This window comes from Leiobunum rupestre, chromosome 3 (assembly GCF_980474605.1).
Source record: "Leiobunum rupestre chromosome 3, qqLeiRupe1.1.hap1, whole genome shotgun sequence".
Classification (NCBI taxonomy): domain Eukaryota; kingdom Metazoa; phylum Arthropoda; class Arachnida; order Opiliones; family Sclerosomatidae; genus Leiobunum; species Leiobunum rupestre.
In genome coordinates this window covers 3,513,867-3,529,390 of record NC_143386.1, presented here as the reverse complement: position 1 = coordinate 3,529,390, position 15,524 = coordinate 3,513,867, and the positions used below count along the sequence as shown (strand labels likewise).

The 15,524-nt window shown below is 30.9% G+C and overlaps 1 protein-coding gene across 1 annotated transcript in view; it reads left to right on the top strand.

Annotated features, from left to right (window-relative positions):
* Positions 1 to 4,291: 4,291 nt before the first annotated feature.
* The window catches only part of LOC149949120 (ATP-binding cassette sub-family C member 1-like), a 56,453-nt gene continuing 45,220 nt past the window's right edge, over positions 4,292 to 15,524 (top strand). The window contains exons 1-4 of the mRNA XM_090169358.1: positions 4,292 to 4,375; positions 10,628 to 10,804; positions 13,296 to 13,409; positions 13,953 to 14,090. Of these exons, the coding sequence (XP_090025484.1) occupies positions 4,328 to 4,375; positions 10,628 to 10,804; positions 13,296 to 13,409; positions 13,953 to 14,090 (477 nt within the window). The 5' untranslated portion in view covers positions 4,292 to 4,327. The remainder of the gene's footprint in view (positions 4,376 to 10,627; positions 10,805 to 13,295; positions 13,410 to 13,952; positions 14,091 to 15,524) is intronic.

Genomic DNA, 15,524 nt, shown 5'->3' with positions numbered 1-15,524 from the left:
AAGAGTAGAATCAAGCCCCAGGCGTCAACGCGGCAAAAGAGCTGAGTTTCAGTGCTGAAGCCACTATGGAAAACGTGCTGGGACGGACTCATGAGGCTGTGCTGGATGAAGTGAGCCAAGATGGCGGACGCACTGATATGCTCGTCAGCTTTGAGAACCTGCGACAGGAGTGCAATCGGACGGTACTCCATTCAGTCAGATTTGTCTCCACCCTTAGGGATCGGAATGACGTTGACCCGACGACAGTCATCCGGGATTTCTCCCGCGTCGTAGGAGAGCTTTAAATTGATAGTCAGAGGAGCGGCTAAGGAACACAGCCCTTGATGCCGTCTGGGACTGGAGCATTTTGTGGTTTGATTTTTGTTAGAATCTGGTGAATGCATTTTATGTCGAACATTGGTGGGGCACGTGGTTCCAGGAGATGAACGGTGTCCACATCGTACGATGGAAAAGAACGCCGGAAGGTGGAAGCCAGGAGATTGGCTTTGGCGGCTGCAATGGTGTATGACTGCCCTGAGCCAGAGCGGTCATGGATACCAGTCACTTTCACCTTCATAGAGACGAGCTGGTAGAACTGCTTCCTGTGGGTAGTCAGGTCGGAAGCGAAATGTCGACATGATGGGTACGCGCGCCACAGCGGGCGTATTGGACGAGTGAAGGCTTGCATGTTAGCAGCCGCAGGGTGCAGCCGAGAACGATTATAGCTAATTGGTTAAGATAACCATTAAATGCACAGTAATTAAAATGCCTTGTTATTATTAATATTCAGAATTCGGTAGAAATGGAATGCATTTTTCAATTTAAAAGAAACACGAGCGAGCTTTTTTTAATATAAACTTTGATATTTTAAAATTTGGTTGAATTGGAATCCGGTTAATGGTAGGATATCGAAACGAGTCACGAAGGCGTTCAGTTCCGAATTATGTTATTATATGTGTTTGCTTAGCACCCAATGCAGATTTTCAGCAGTTGGTGAAAGGAAGCGAAGTCGAAGTGTGATCATGAATGTACTAATTTCTAACATAAGTATAGAGCTGCATTAGGTAGTCGGTCATCAGTTACGAAAAAGAAAATGAATAAATCGTACTATATGTTCACTTACTCGTCATGCCAAAACGTAGATTCCTTCAATATATTTAAAAAGTTTTATAATATTTTTTTGATGTAAGAAATAAAAAATGACAACATTCCAATGCAATATTAATTGTTTCTAGTGGTCGGCATTATCCATCCATTATCCGAGAAAATGTTATATAAGTTCTAAAATTTATACTCCCGGGTAATACCTAAAAGGATAATTTTCGGCCGGTTAGTGATATATTTTAGTGAAAAAATTCTCCGAATATAAATTATTTATTTTATTTTAAAAAGTACAATTTTTTTAGATTAGCAAACCAATTTACTTATTTTTCGTAATCGATTTACGGCAAATATTATTTTTCTAATATGTTTCTTTTCGAATAATAATATTTCAGGAAAAATTATATTTAAAAAAAACGAACAATCTTCAGCGGCTAGCTGCTCTTTAAATTAATCGTTCCAAAAAATATAAAAATATATTCTTTAAAAATATCTTTTTTTGCGAGAAAGTGGGTAATTGATAAGACTGATAAAGAATGTTTTTTATTCATTAAATGAAATAATAGCAGATTTTTATTTTTCAAATATCTTTGTAACGACTAACGAAAGAACATTTGTGGTATGTTAAGCCCAGTTCACACTATACAATTAATTGGGCCATTTAATTGAAACCAACTAATTGTAAGCAAGAAAATTGAATAGTGGGAACAGAAAAATTGTAACCAGTGGTTCACACTGTACAGTTTTCTGGCTTACAATTAGTTGTTTCCAATTAAGTGGCCCAATTAATTGTATAGGTGAACTAGGCTTAAGAAAGTTATCCTTTGATAGTTTTATCTATACGGATAATAATAGATATCGGTTAACCGTACTAAATTGTATATCCGAATAAAATAGCTGAAACAAATAAGGTGATAGACTTCGCATAATTATTCATAATTCAAATCGCCGAGCACTACTCACGCCCAATATTAGTTTGTTACCCTATTGTTATTATAATTATTTGGTTGAATGAGAAGATCCCGCCAACTTTTTGCTCTTTTTATAAATATCTTTAAGCCCAGTTCACACTATACAATTAAATGGGCCACTTAAATGTATCCAACTAATTGTAATCAAGAAAATTGCATAGTGTTAAGAGAAATAGTTGGAACCATTGTTACAATATTTCTGTTCACACTATACAATTTTCTTGCTTATAATTATTTGGATTTAATTAAATGGCCCAATTAATTGTATAGTGTGAACTGGGCTTTACTATATATCGATTTGGTCTAATAGAAATTCGGTTGTATGGGAGAACACCGAAACCAGGAAGTTTTAAAACCACAGTTTGGCAGAATAAGTTAAAAACTGTACTATCTCATATTCATAAACTTGACTCAATATCTCAATTAGAATAAAAGAACACGGTTGTTCTTAATGGAGTATTTTGCTAATTTAAAGATATTATGGTATTGTAAATTATTATTATTATTATTTATTTAGATTAAAGGTCATCTGATCCCCCTAGTGGCAATTTAGTCAATGCATTACTTTGAGGGCATAATTTAAATAAAGCAATATCCCTCACCATATAAGAACTTGACGGCAAAGCTACAACAATTTATCACTTTGTTGAAAAGAGTGTAACCCTAAGATGAAAGGTCACTACTTCTCTATAACGTAGTAGAAAATTATGCTAGTAAATAGTTAGTAATATACTATAGAGACAGATACTTCATGGTTTAAAATAAACTTTTATTAAAAAGAATATTGGGGAAGCTTTTCGAGCCCACTCGCTCCTTTTCAACCCAGATACAGATAGCAAAATCAGCGTACAGTTATTTTTGTTGAACGCGCTCTTCCGTTTTTATTGCCTAAAAACCTTTTAAAACTGCCCCAATTACTCACTTTCACCTTTCCCCCGTTTAGGTGAAAGTGAGTAATTGGGGCAGTTTTAAAAGGTTTTTAGGCCATAAAAACGGAAGAGCGCGTTCAACAAAAATAACTGTACGCTGATTTTGCTATCTGTTTGTATTTGGATTTTTCGCCATTTCTATCTGGGTTGAAAAGGAGCGAGTGGGCTCGAAAAGCTTCCCCACTATTCTTTTTAATAAAAGTTTATTTTAAACCATGAAGTATCTGTCTCTATAGTATATTACTTACTATTTACTAGTTTAAACTAACCATGGTTAAATTTTGCATTTATGAAGAAAATTATGCTGCTGGCATTTTTCTCACAACTTTTAGACACTTCGCTACGTTCTAGTTAGTCTCGCTACGACTAAAAACTTACGAAACAAAATAATATTTTGAAACTTTATTATCCACTCAATATTGCCAGCTATGAGCGATAAACAAATCCACATTGGTTACCTTTACATTATGTCTGCCTCATACGAAACGCGTCATAGATTGAAAGATTACTACTACATACTTCTGCCATTGGTCTTAGTTCTGTTAACATCACAAGTGTTACCGATCATGAAGCTCCATCGATCCTTTCTACACGTACAACGTTCAGTGAAGCTTTAGAAGTGTAAAACACATCTTTTTCGTTTTACCGTAGGTAAAAACAACTTGGTTTTAATGATTCGTTTATTTCTTGGAATAAATAAAGTAAATATAATTTATATCGTATGTCTGCCTGTAATTTATTTGTTCCTACATGCAAAGGTGACCTTCGTGATTAAATGGTCCTGATCGTAAGCGTTATTTCATAAGAAATCAAGGACAATATCAGAATCCTATCTGTCTACCAAAACTTAAATATTCGCCATATAAACGTTCTTTGTAACTTTTATAATATTGATTTTACCCGCATCTTCAGGGTTTTTTTTTTATAACATTTAAAATGCTTGAGTCTCAATTTTATTGTAAAGATAACGAGATACATGTATATTGAGTTAAGCCCAGTTCACACTATACAATTAATTGGGCCACTTAATTGAAACCAACTAATTGTAAGCAAGAAAATTGTACAGTGTGAACAAAAAAAGTTGGAACAATGGTTACAATTTGTCTGTTCACACTATTCAATTTTCTCGCTTACAATAAGTAGGTTTCAATTAAGTGGCCCAATTAATTGTATAGTGTGAACTGGGCTTTAGTAAATGTGTAAACGTAAGAATCTCAATCTATCATCTTGCAATTATCAAAAAAGATAATTTGAAAAGAGATCCTTTCTAGCTCTCTCTCTAATATTTCTGCCTCGGTAATATATAGTTTACAGTTGTCGGGAAGGATTTGATTCTAGTTTCTTGCAATGGAGGAAGATAATGGTTTCTATGGTTTGTGCGAAACAGTATTCTGGGTAAGTTAGAACAAGACCATTTTATTCTTATATCACTCATTTCAGTATAATATATGTTATTGTGTCCCTTAAACCGAATTTAATCTTTAAGAGTTCAGGTGGTACCCATTAGGTTTTAGCCTCTTTAACTAGTTCCAATATTGAAAATGTATTATTTAACAATACATTATCCAAGAGCTAAATAAGAGTACAGACAATACCTATACCATTATTAATAAAAATCACTCAAAAACAACGTTTTTTCGTACACTATAAAACTCTTTAATTTGCCTTAAAAGAGGCGCGTGACATGTTTCGGCATTGGCGAATTACGCCACCGTTTTCAAACGCGTACAAAATCCATTGAAATAAAAAAAATCGAAGAAGTAGAAAATATCTAATATTATTGGGAGATCTTGAGTAATATTGATCTCAAAAATGGTCATCTCGACCTTGAAAATGATTTCGTATATTTGCACACGCTTGGTCTATTAAAATGATATTTGATACGAAGCTAGTCTCAGCCAACGCAATAATTGAGGATGTAGGATCAAGTTTAACCATATATTAATATTAATATTTCAGAAATTATTTGAATACGGTTAATATTATATATATATATATATATATATATATATATATATATATATTATATATATAAAATCGAGTTATGTTAAATATAATACGACTGAAATAAATATTTCAAAAAACAGTAAAATGACATTTGGTTTAAACACTGAAACGCACATTCAAGTTAAAAGAACGTTAACGTAATTGCGGATAACGACACAGTGAATTTTTCAGTGAATATCTGAAAATCTACGAGCAGTATTACCTGTTAATCTTACTGAAATTAACATACCTCATGTGATGTCAGAACATTTATTAAATTTCGATGGTTCTTGTGTATGAGTGAAAAACTGTAAAATGTACAGAAGTTTCTGAATGCAGGACGAAACTGTAAAATTTATAATTATTTCTGTTAAAACACAGATGGCAACTACAATTTACAGAAATGGGTCTTTTTTTTTTGGGGAAATAATATATTTATTTAAGTAAGTTTTTTCTGCCAGTAGCCAGAAAATGTTTTTCTGTGAAATTTGCAACAGGGGTCTCCAGATAATTTCTGAAATTTTAACAGAACATTTTTATCTCAGTGTACATAAACCGTCCCAAATAATTCAATTATTTCCTCGTGTAATTATTTCACTAGTACATTTAAATAATAAGAACCCAGGTAGCACCATCACGTACATATTACGTGTTTTATCAAGGTTTCTAAAACGTATACGAAACACGTTTGGTAAACGTTGATCATGTCACCATTTAGCAGGTGTTTCACCACGTTAGTTTTGAAAAAAATAATCGTGTTTTTTATCTGAATTATACCGTATTAATCAGCGATTAAGAAGTTATTTTTGGTTTCCGTGAATTCAGGTATTATTTCGCGTACAATAATTGCATATTTTTTGTGTCAATCGGTATTGTTTCGTTGGTCAATCGGTTTTTTTTGCGTGCATTAATTGTGTATTTTATGTACATTAATTCGTTATTTTGTGTGTATTCATTGATTATTTTAAATTAAGTGCTATTACTCAATTTATAAAATTAAGATGTATAATTCGATTTATAAAATTAAGATGTATAATTCGATTTATAAAATTAATTGGTATTACTCGATATATAAAATTAAGTGGTTAAGCGCGAAAAATAAAATTAGAAGCTATTGTTCAATTTATAATATTAAGTGTTATAACTTAATTCATAAAATTAAGCGGTATAACACAATTTATAAAATTAAGTGGTTTTAATCAATTTATAAAATTAAGTGGTTTTAATCAATTTATAAATTTAAGTGGTATTACTTAATTTATAAAAAATTATGGTATAATTCAATTTATAAAAAATTGTGGTACAACTCAATTTCTAAAATAAATTGGTATCACTCGATTTATACAATTAATTGGAATTACTCGATTTATACAATTAATTGGTATTACTCAATTTATAAAATTAAATGGTATTCCTTTTTTTTATAAAAATAAGATCTATTACTCAATAACTGAAATTTATTGGTATCACTCAATTTATAAAATTAAGTGATATTTATTTATTTATAAAATTATTCGGTATTACTTAATTTATAAAATTAAGTGGTTTTACTTAATTTGTAAATTAAGTGGTTTTACTCAATTTATAAAATGAAGTAATAATCAGCTAGGCTAATACCCAAGGCACTACCTTAGGCCCAAGTCATCTAGCGACTTATAATGCCTTTAAACAAGTGGCCGGGTTACAATGCGTGGTATTACTCAATTTATTAAATTAAGTGGTATTACTCAATTTATTAAATTAAGTGGTATTACTCAATTTATTAAATTAAGTGGTATTACTCAATTTATTAAATTAAGTGGTATTACTCAATTTATAAAAAAAATTGTGGTCTAACTCTATTTAAAAACAGAAGTGGTATTACTCAATTAATAAAATTAAGTAGTTTTACTTAATTTATAAATTAAGTGGTTTTACTCAATTTATAAAATGAAGTAATAATCAGCTAGGCCTATAATCAGCTAGGCTAATACCCAAGGCACCACCTTAGGCCCAAGTCATCTAGCGACTTATAATGCCTTTAAACAAGTGGCCGGGTTACAATGCGTGGTATTACTCAATTTATTAAATTAAGTGGTATTTTAAAATTTATAAAATTAAGTGATTTAACTTAATTAAAAAAATTAAGTGGGATTACTCCATTTGTTAAATACAGTGATATTGCTAAATTTATAAAATTATGTGGTGTTACTAAAGTTATAAAATTAAGTGGTTTTGCTCAATTTATAAAATTAAGTTGTATTACTCAATTTATAAAAAGAAAATGTATTACTAAATATATCAAACTAAGAGGTATTCGATTTATAAAATTAAGTGGTATTACTCAATTAATAAAATAAAGTGGTATTTCTTAAGTTATAAAATTAAGTTGTATTACACAATTTATATAATAAAGTGGTATAACTCAATTTCTTAAATTAATTGGAATCACTTGATTTATACAATTAAGTGGTTTAACTCAATTTATAAAATTAATTGGTATAACTTAATTTATTGGTATCACTCAATTTTTAAAATTAAGTGCTATTCCTTTATTTATAAAATTAGGTGGTTTTACTTAATTTATAAAACTAAATGATATTACTCAATTTATAAAAAGAAGTGGTATTTCTCAATTTATAAAATTAAGTGTTATTTTTAAAATTATAAAAATAATTGCTTTTATTCAATTTATAAAATTAAGCCGTATTACTAAATTTATAAAATAAAGTGGTATTACTTAATTCATAAAATTAAGCGGTATTACACAGTTTATAAATTTAAGTGGTGATACTCAATTTATAAAACTTAGTGGTATTGTTAAAGCTATACAATTATGTGGTATTTCTCAATTTATATAATTAAGTGGTATAACTCATTTCTTAAATTAATTGGAATCACTCGGTTTGTAAAATTAAATGGTATTACTCAATTTTTAAAATTAATTGATATCACTAGATATATAAAATTAATATTACTCAATTTATAAAATTAAGTGGTATAAATAAATTTAAAAACAGAAGTGGTATTTCTCAATTTATAAAATTAAGTTGTTTTACTTAATTTATAAAATGAAGTGATATTACTCAATTTATTAAATTAAGTGGTATTACTCATAAAATTTTTATTTAATGAAAAATTTACGTTTTAGTCGCTTTTTATTCCAATTGGAAAAAGCAATATTTAGTCCAGACATGCTTGATTCTGTGTTATAAATCACACTTTGATCGAAGTCAATTTGGATCTTATTTGGTTCAAAAAATATTTTATCGTAAATAATTTCATTCTTTTTTTGGTAATTTTATTTGAATATGGACGTTATCTGGTTTTATTTTATGGAAAATTAAGAAAGAAAAACTTAAAATAAATAACCCTAATTATCGTTAATATTGAAGAAATATTTGTAAATAAAGACGTAACTGGAAACTTTATATATTAAGGTTTTTGTTAAATTTATCGGCTAGCTAACGCAATTGCGATAATTGGTTAAAGGTTGTATTAAGAATATTACATTGAAGTTTTTTAGGTCTGACATAAATTGATTTTCACTAGGTTGAAACCAAAATACACTTAGAAAAAATCACATAAATTAATTTGGAAACAATTTGATTTGGATCAATCGGTGTGATTTTATCCAACTAGAGTCGGCTGGGGTTGAATAATATAATCCTCTTTGGTAGCATACCTGTCGACGGGGTCCTAGACATTCTACGTAAAAATCTACAACAAAACAACACTTGGAAATCCAAAACTAAACTTACACTCAATGATTTAATTGAAGGTGTTGAAATTAATATAACCTCAACCTTCCTTGAATTTGACAATGTCTATAAACAAATTAATGGTTTGGCCATGGGTTCTTGTCTCTCCCCGTTCCTTGCTGAATGTTACATGCGCAATTTGGAAACTTAACTAGCTAATTGAAATAATAAGCCATATTTTTGGTTACGGTTCGTTGTCGATGTGTTTGCCATTTGGCAATTCTCCCCCACTATGTGACAACATTTTCTGACCTAACTTAATAATATTGTAACCCGGCCACCTGAATTAAAGGCTTCAAAAGTCGCTTGATGACTTAGGCCTAAGGTGGTGCCTTGGGTATTAGCCTAGCTGATATTGATATCAATATCCAGTTCACACTAGAAACTGAAATTGAAAAATCTATCAATTTTCTTGACACCAGAGTCATGAAAAATAATTCCAAAGTTTTACAAAGGTTTTTTCAAAAACGCACTCACTCCGGTAAATTCCAAAATTATAAGAGTTGGCAACCTGATAAAATTAAAAACAATATTGCCAGCAACATGTTCTATAGATTCAATAAATATACGACTGATGACTGTAATACTGATAAATACAAAATTAAAAAACAACTAATAGACAGCCACTACCCCATAAGGTTAGTTGAGTATAGTCTTGAACGGTCTAACTCTTTAACTTGTAAAAACAAACCCAACTCTGTAAATAAACATTTTATCTCCTTCCCGTACAGAAAAAATGATAGTGAAAAATTAGAGCGTAAATTAAAAGATAAAAATATACAGGTTGTTCATAAAAGCAACCCAACACTAAAAAATTTCTTTAAAAATAAAGCTAAAAACAACATAAATGCTAATAACAATAAAAATAAGCTGCTGGTGTTGTTTATCAAATTCCTTGCTATCATTGCGATAACAACTATGTGGGTGAAACTAAGCGCGAAATACAAACGAGAATAAAAGAACACAAACGAGCTATAACTAATAAAAATGAAAATAACAGGATTTCTGTACACGGTAATAAAACTGGCCACAATATGGATTGGGAAAATTTTAAAATTTTAACCAATGAACAGCAGTTTTATTGCCGTAAATATACCGAAAGCTTATTTATTAAAAAAAGTGGCCAACTAAATTTAGAACCGGAGGGATTTAGCGATAACTTGTGGGTGGACATTGTATACTCTTTTTTTAGTTTTTTTTCTAATTGTTTGTTTATTATTAATTTTTGAACTTCGGCCCTATAGTGCTATAATGAATTGTTACACTCATAATAGTTTCTACACCTGACGAAGAAGCATCGCTTCGAAACGCGTCGTGTTTATTGTATTTTGCTCCTTTTACAAGCAATTAAAAACAGGAGAATTTGTCGTAAATAATTTATTTGTATTATATTATATATACCACGACCAAGAAAAATCCCATTGTTGAACTGCGAATATAAGTTTAATTGCGAAACATAATTTACATTAGCAGTATTTAATATATATATTTTTCAATTTTGCCTTGAAAAGTCTTTTTTTTCAAATTTTTATTTAATAACTATTAAATAAATAATAATGAAAACTATTTTATGGGCTGGAGGAGAGACTGCCTTTTAAAGGAAATAACCAGTATACTTACTAGCATAAGTAACATAAAGAAATACGTATGATACTACCTTTGCTGCCGACGCAAATTATGTAATGCCCATGACCATTTAAATCAGTTCTCCGTAAGCTGTTTCTTAAAGCCAATGCCTTTTGAAAATTTAAACGTGTTTAAGCTTAAAATAACGATAATTTGATTAATTCTGATTAATTATTGAATCTGTTGTTATTTTCCAATTAAAAGTCTGAACGTTTTTTATTATGTTAATAATGGTATTATACGGCTTCATCTAGTTCTAACTGGAAGGAAAAGTAACGCAAATTCATTTTTTCAGGATTCAAATTTGACTTGGTATACTTCCAATCCGGATTTCACGCCATGTTTCCAACGCACCGTTCTAGTTTGGGTTCCTTGCGCATTTCTCTGGATTTTCCTTATCCCTGAAATTCAAACGTTCAGGCGATCGAAAAGAACTCATATTCCATGGACATTTCTGAATATTAGTAAAATGGTAAGGGGTGCGTTTTTCCTAAGTGTGGTGGAACTGCTTTACAGATAATTCCTGATGTTAAAGCTAATGATTTATGTTTAGAGTTTACCATCTTTATATTGAATTTAATTTTATAGTAGTGCAGAGGACTTGTTAACACCACTTGGAAATTTGAACCAAATCTGCATCCGCTTTTGATGCGATGAGAAAATGCGATAACTATCTAGGGGACCGCGATAAAATCACTTCGTTTTACAGTTTATCGCGTATATAAAAAAGGATTCAGAGCAATTTGAACGGATCAGCTTTACCATGATAAAGACTGACACTTTTTGTATAATAATAATAATAATAATAATCAGCTAAACTAATACCCAAGGCACCACCATAGGCCAAAGTCATCGAGCGACTTTTAAAGCCTTTAAGCTTTCAATCTGTTTAGGTTATTTTATAGAGAAGATGTTTTTTCTTGATGGGTTTCCCCACATTTTCAGCAATCTACCTTAAGCCATGAAAGCCAAATGAAAATACGTTTCGCAAATTGTTTGAAGATGAATTCCAGTGGCGTTGTTAAGCCCATTTTAGGCGAGGCCATAGTGCAAATGTACCACCCCCTCATCAAACAAATTGACCAAGATCCACTCAAAATATTAAAAGTAGCCCTTCAAAATGATAGGATAAAAGCAATTGAAACTTTATTACTTTCTTTAATAAAATGGGTTAGGATAATAAGTTAATATTGACCTCCAAGCTTATACCAATATCTTTCCGCACACCTCCGACATTCAGTGGAAATTATGATTAGCCATTCGCAATGTTACAATTTATTTAATAAAATGCAGCTATAATAGAAGTTGTTTTCACAGTTATCCAGCTAAAGTCATTAACATGTTTGTCGCTGTTAAGGAAAAATAGATAAATCATAATATTTATTCTTGATGCCCCATAGTAAAACTACAAAATGCATCACAGTAATTTCCATCGGTGGACTGAGATTACGCCTTCATTATTAAAATGTTGACCACAAACAGTCCCCGAAGTGCAGCCTTGATTTCTGGAAAAATGTTATTTGATTTCCAGCCTTATCAATTAGACGACAGAGGACGTCCAAAGTCTAAATAGCCGTTAAGAGAAACACGCTTATGCTCACTAATGTTATGCTGAACTTCAAATTGAGGTCGTTATGATCAGCAAGTGTTAGAAAAGTAGAAATAAATGCGGACTTAGGCTGGTGAGAACATTAATGGTAAATTTTGGTATTCATTGGTTGCATATGCAAATTATATAAGAAACTTAATTTGATTTACAGATCATTTGATCATGTTTTGAATTAGTTCAAAACATGTTCAGTATAATACCGATTAACAAATTCTATGTGATTGACAACCGAAAAGTAGTTATCACATAATCAAAATGTTTATTTTCAAAGCCCAGATGATCGACAAACACGGTTTTAATTTTTTCTCAGTGTATTTCTTATTTAATTATCTAAAGACCACAGTGAAATCGTAAAAAAACCAAACCTAACCCAACTAACCTCACATAACCCAACCTAACATAATCCGATTGCCGACAAACCGATATCAAGCAGCCACTATTTCCAAATGAACATAAATTGGCTGAAACTAAAAATTTTATACCCAAGACACTCACCCCATAGAACCGAAAACTTATGACATTTTCCCCCTTTAAAAATGCTGTCCGTTTTGGCGATTAATTTGTCCTCTTTTAATGGCTTTAAAAGTCGCTTGATAACTTAGGCCTAAGGTGGTGCCTTGGGTATTAGCCTAGCTGATTACTTTTATTATTATTATTATTATTAAAACTGTAGATAATATGAACCCACAGTGTCGATAAGATACACGTCGAACAAAAGGACCCCTTGTCGATCATTTGTAAGTCAATCGAATGGACCATGCCATTGGTCCTTTACTATATACCAGCAGTTATCAACTCAATGCAACACAAAATGTTCACTTTTAACGATGTTCTTCACTGTGGATTACATATACAGCTCCATTCAAAGTGGTCTTCCTATCAGTGCCACCGTTGGCCCGAGGAACTAGTTAACCTTTAAAAGTCCAAATTCTTTTGTTTGGAAAGAAAACTTAAATTGAGATTATACGTGGGACCTAGAGGTCGGCGGAACAAATAAATTAACCGCAAAAATTTCAATTAATAATTAAAATTAGTATTATTTGTTTTATACGAAGAAATTATACGAATAAACAACGATTAAACATGCAAAATTAATCATGTTTTTCGAATATTTCTGAATAATTCTCGGTTATGGATAAATATAAACAATCGTATAATTTCTTATTCAAATGCGGACTTCTAGTGGTACCTTAGCCGAAATGCGTTTCGGCGAAAAATACCACTTAGCACTCATAAGGTGGATAAGAAATTTATTTATGGCAAATTAACACTACATTTATAATGAAAAAGAATCGTTGATCGTCTTGCTAAAAAACATTTCTTAGCATTCTCGCAATTTTATGTTTTTATATAGATAGCAAATATTGCACTTTTAGTCGTCAATGTTCTGAAAATAGCCTACGACGTTTACCAGAAACAACCTTTCCTGATTCATAGTCTTCCTTCGTTAATCAAACTTTTGACAGAAGTAAGTTATTATTTTTTGTTCTGAATAAATAAAATTCAATGCAGTTATGATTAAATTAAAAAGAAAACAATGGTTCATTGGAGCCGGATAAATAATTTTGCAAAACTTCACATTTTTAAGTTTAAAAATTAATAGTTATTTGAAATTGGAATACAAAGTGATATATTTCCAAATGTGTTGTAGTCTATCCAATTACAATGCATGAATTTGTTTTTTTTTCGATCTAAATATTTTTTTTTATCAAACTCGTGGTGTCGTCATACTTGGCAATATTATAATTATTTGAAATAATAAGAAATTAACGTAAGATAGTCGGTTTTCACCTTTGGAGAAATATAACTAACCTTTGACCTTTAAAATTTTATGTAAAAGATTCTTTCGGTAGTTGAATTGTTTCCATGTTTGTCTTTTACCCTCAAATTCTTACAGACGATGTGTGAGTTTAGAAAAATGCTTAAGTCAGTTAAGCAATTTTCTTTCAATTGAAATATATCTTTTAATTATATGGAATTGTATCACTCTTAGACTTTCTTTTTGTTTTAGGGTTTAGCATTTTCTCTCATGTTATTTGGGCGTGCGCGTGGCATTCGACGCTCAGGACTTCTATTGGTATATTGGTGTCTCTCAACCTTGACCGGAATAATTTCAATCAGATCAATAATTTCCCAAACGTTAAATGAGGTATGGCTACTTTCTTATTAATGACAAAACGCACCATTTTCATTGCTATCAAAGCAACACGCGTATAGCCGTAACTATATTAGAACGTTTTTGCAGAATAACAAACAAAAAATTTAAAATATTTATCTGGCTCACTTGTACACAATTATAATTCGTGAATATTAAGAAAACAAATTTAATATTTTGTTAACCAGCTGTTAAAACCAATTATTTTTGACAGCACCAGAATTATTTCGAGGTTAACGAAAATTTAAGGGGAAAGGAACTTTAATAATTCACATTTTTCCAACAATGGATTACAACTTTTGATAAGTTTAACGAATAACAACAATACAAGGGAATTTCTAAAAAACAAATAACATGAGGAAATTAAAAACAGTGACAAAATCTAATTTCCAATACGTATTCACTTATCACTTAAGGTCTTAAAGAGGAGACACTGACAAAGCAGAAGGTCGCTTTGACGATTTTCGAACTCGCTTTGGTAGCAAATTCATCTAAAACAGATACTTAAATATTTAATTCGCGTAATTATCTTCAAAGGCTTTGAAAATTGAATCAACCTTATGCCCAAAGGACGTAGTTAATTAGACATTTGAAACAAAAGGAATAAAACCCCTAGTTTTCAAATATCAAAGCCCGCCAATAGTCCTACAGTGAGGACCTCGTTATTTTACTTTCCTAATTCAAAGTCAACGCGTTAAAAGGTTCGATGCTGTGGTTAATATATTAAGCTTTACGTCCTTGGCTTCTTATATTGCGGACGCGTTTTTTCGGTTGTAACTAATTTAAATAGATCGTGCATTAAATATGGGGGAAATGACTCTGTTATTGTAAAGTGGGGTATAGAACTAAATAGGCAAACTCTTTAAACACCGTATATTTTTGGCAGGGTTTTTATAACTTTATTCACACGATCGGTTCTTAGAGTAAAAATATCTTCACTAAATTCCGTTGAAAATTTTTCCTCGTAAGCCATACAAACTCGACATATTCTACCGTGTTAATAGTTTGATGTAAAACCACCGAAAGAGTTAGCGGAAAATTGGTCGGCACATATTGTTGATATTGAACCACGAAAATCCGTTTTGCATTTCACGATGAAACTCCCTCATCTTCCAACTTTTGTAAATCATCAACAACTGTTTCTAAGATTTGGTTATAACCGTACTTTAATACATGGGTGTATTTAAATGCCATAATTATAAATATATGACTGAGTTTGCTTCGACGGTAGTCCTTAACATTAGTAATTGTAAAATAAAATAGCGTTATCTTATTTAAGCCTATTTTCCCTCCTAAAAGATTACAAATCTCTCCTTCATCTAAGTAAAATGGAAACCGTAACATAATGCCTAGTTCTGATTTATACAACAAAAGATTTACGTTTGAAAATTTCCCCGTCACTAAAATCAAAAAGCACATCACGTTTGT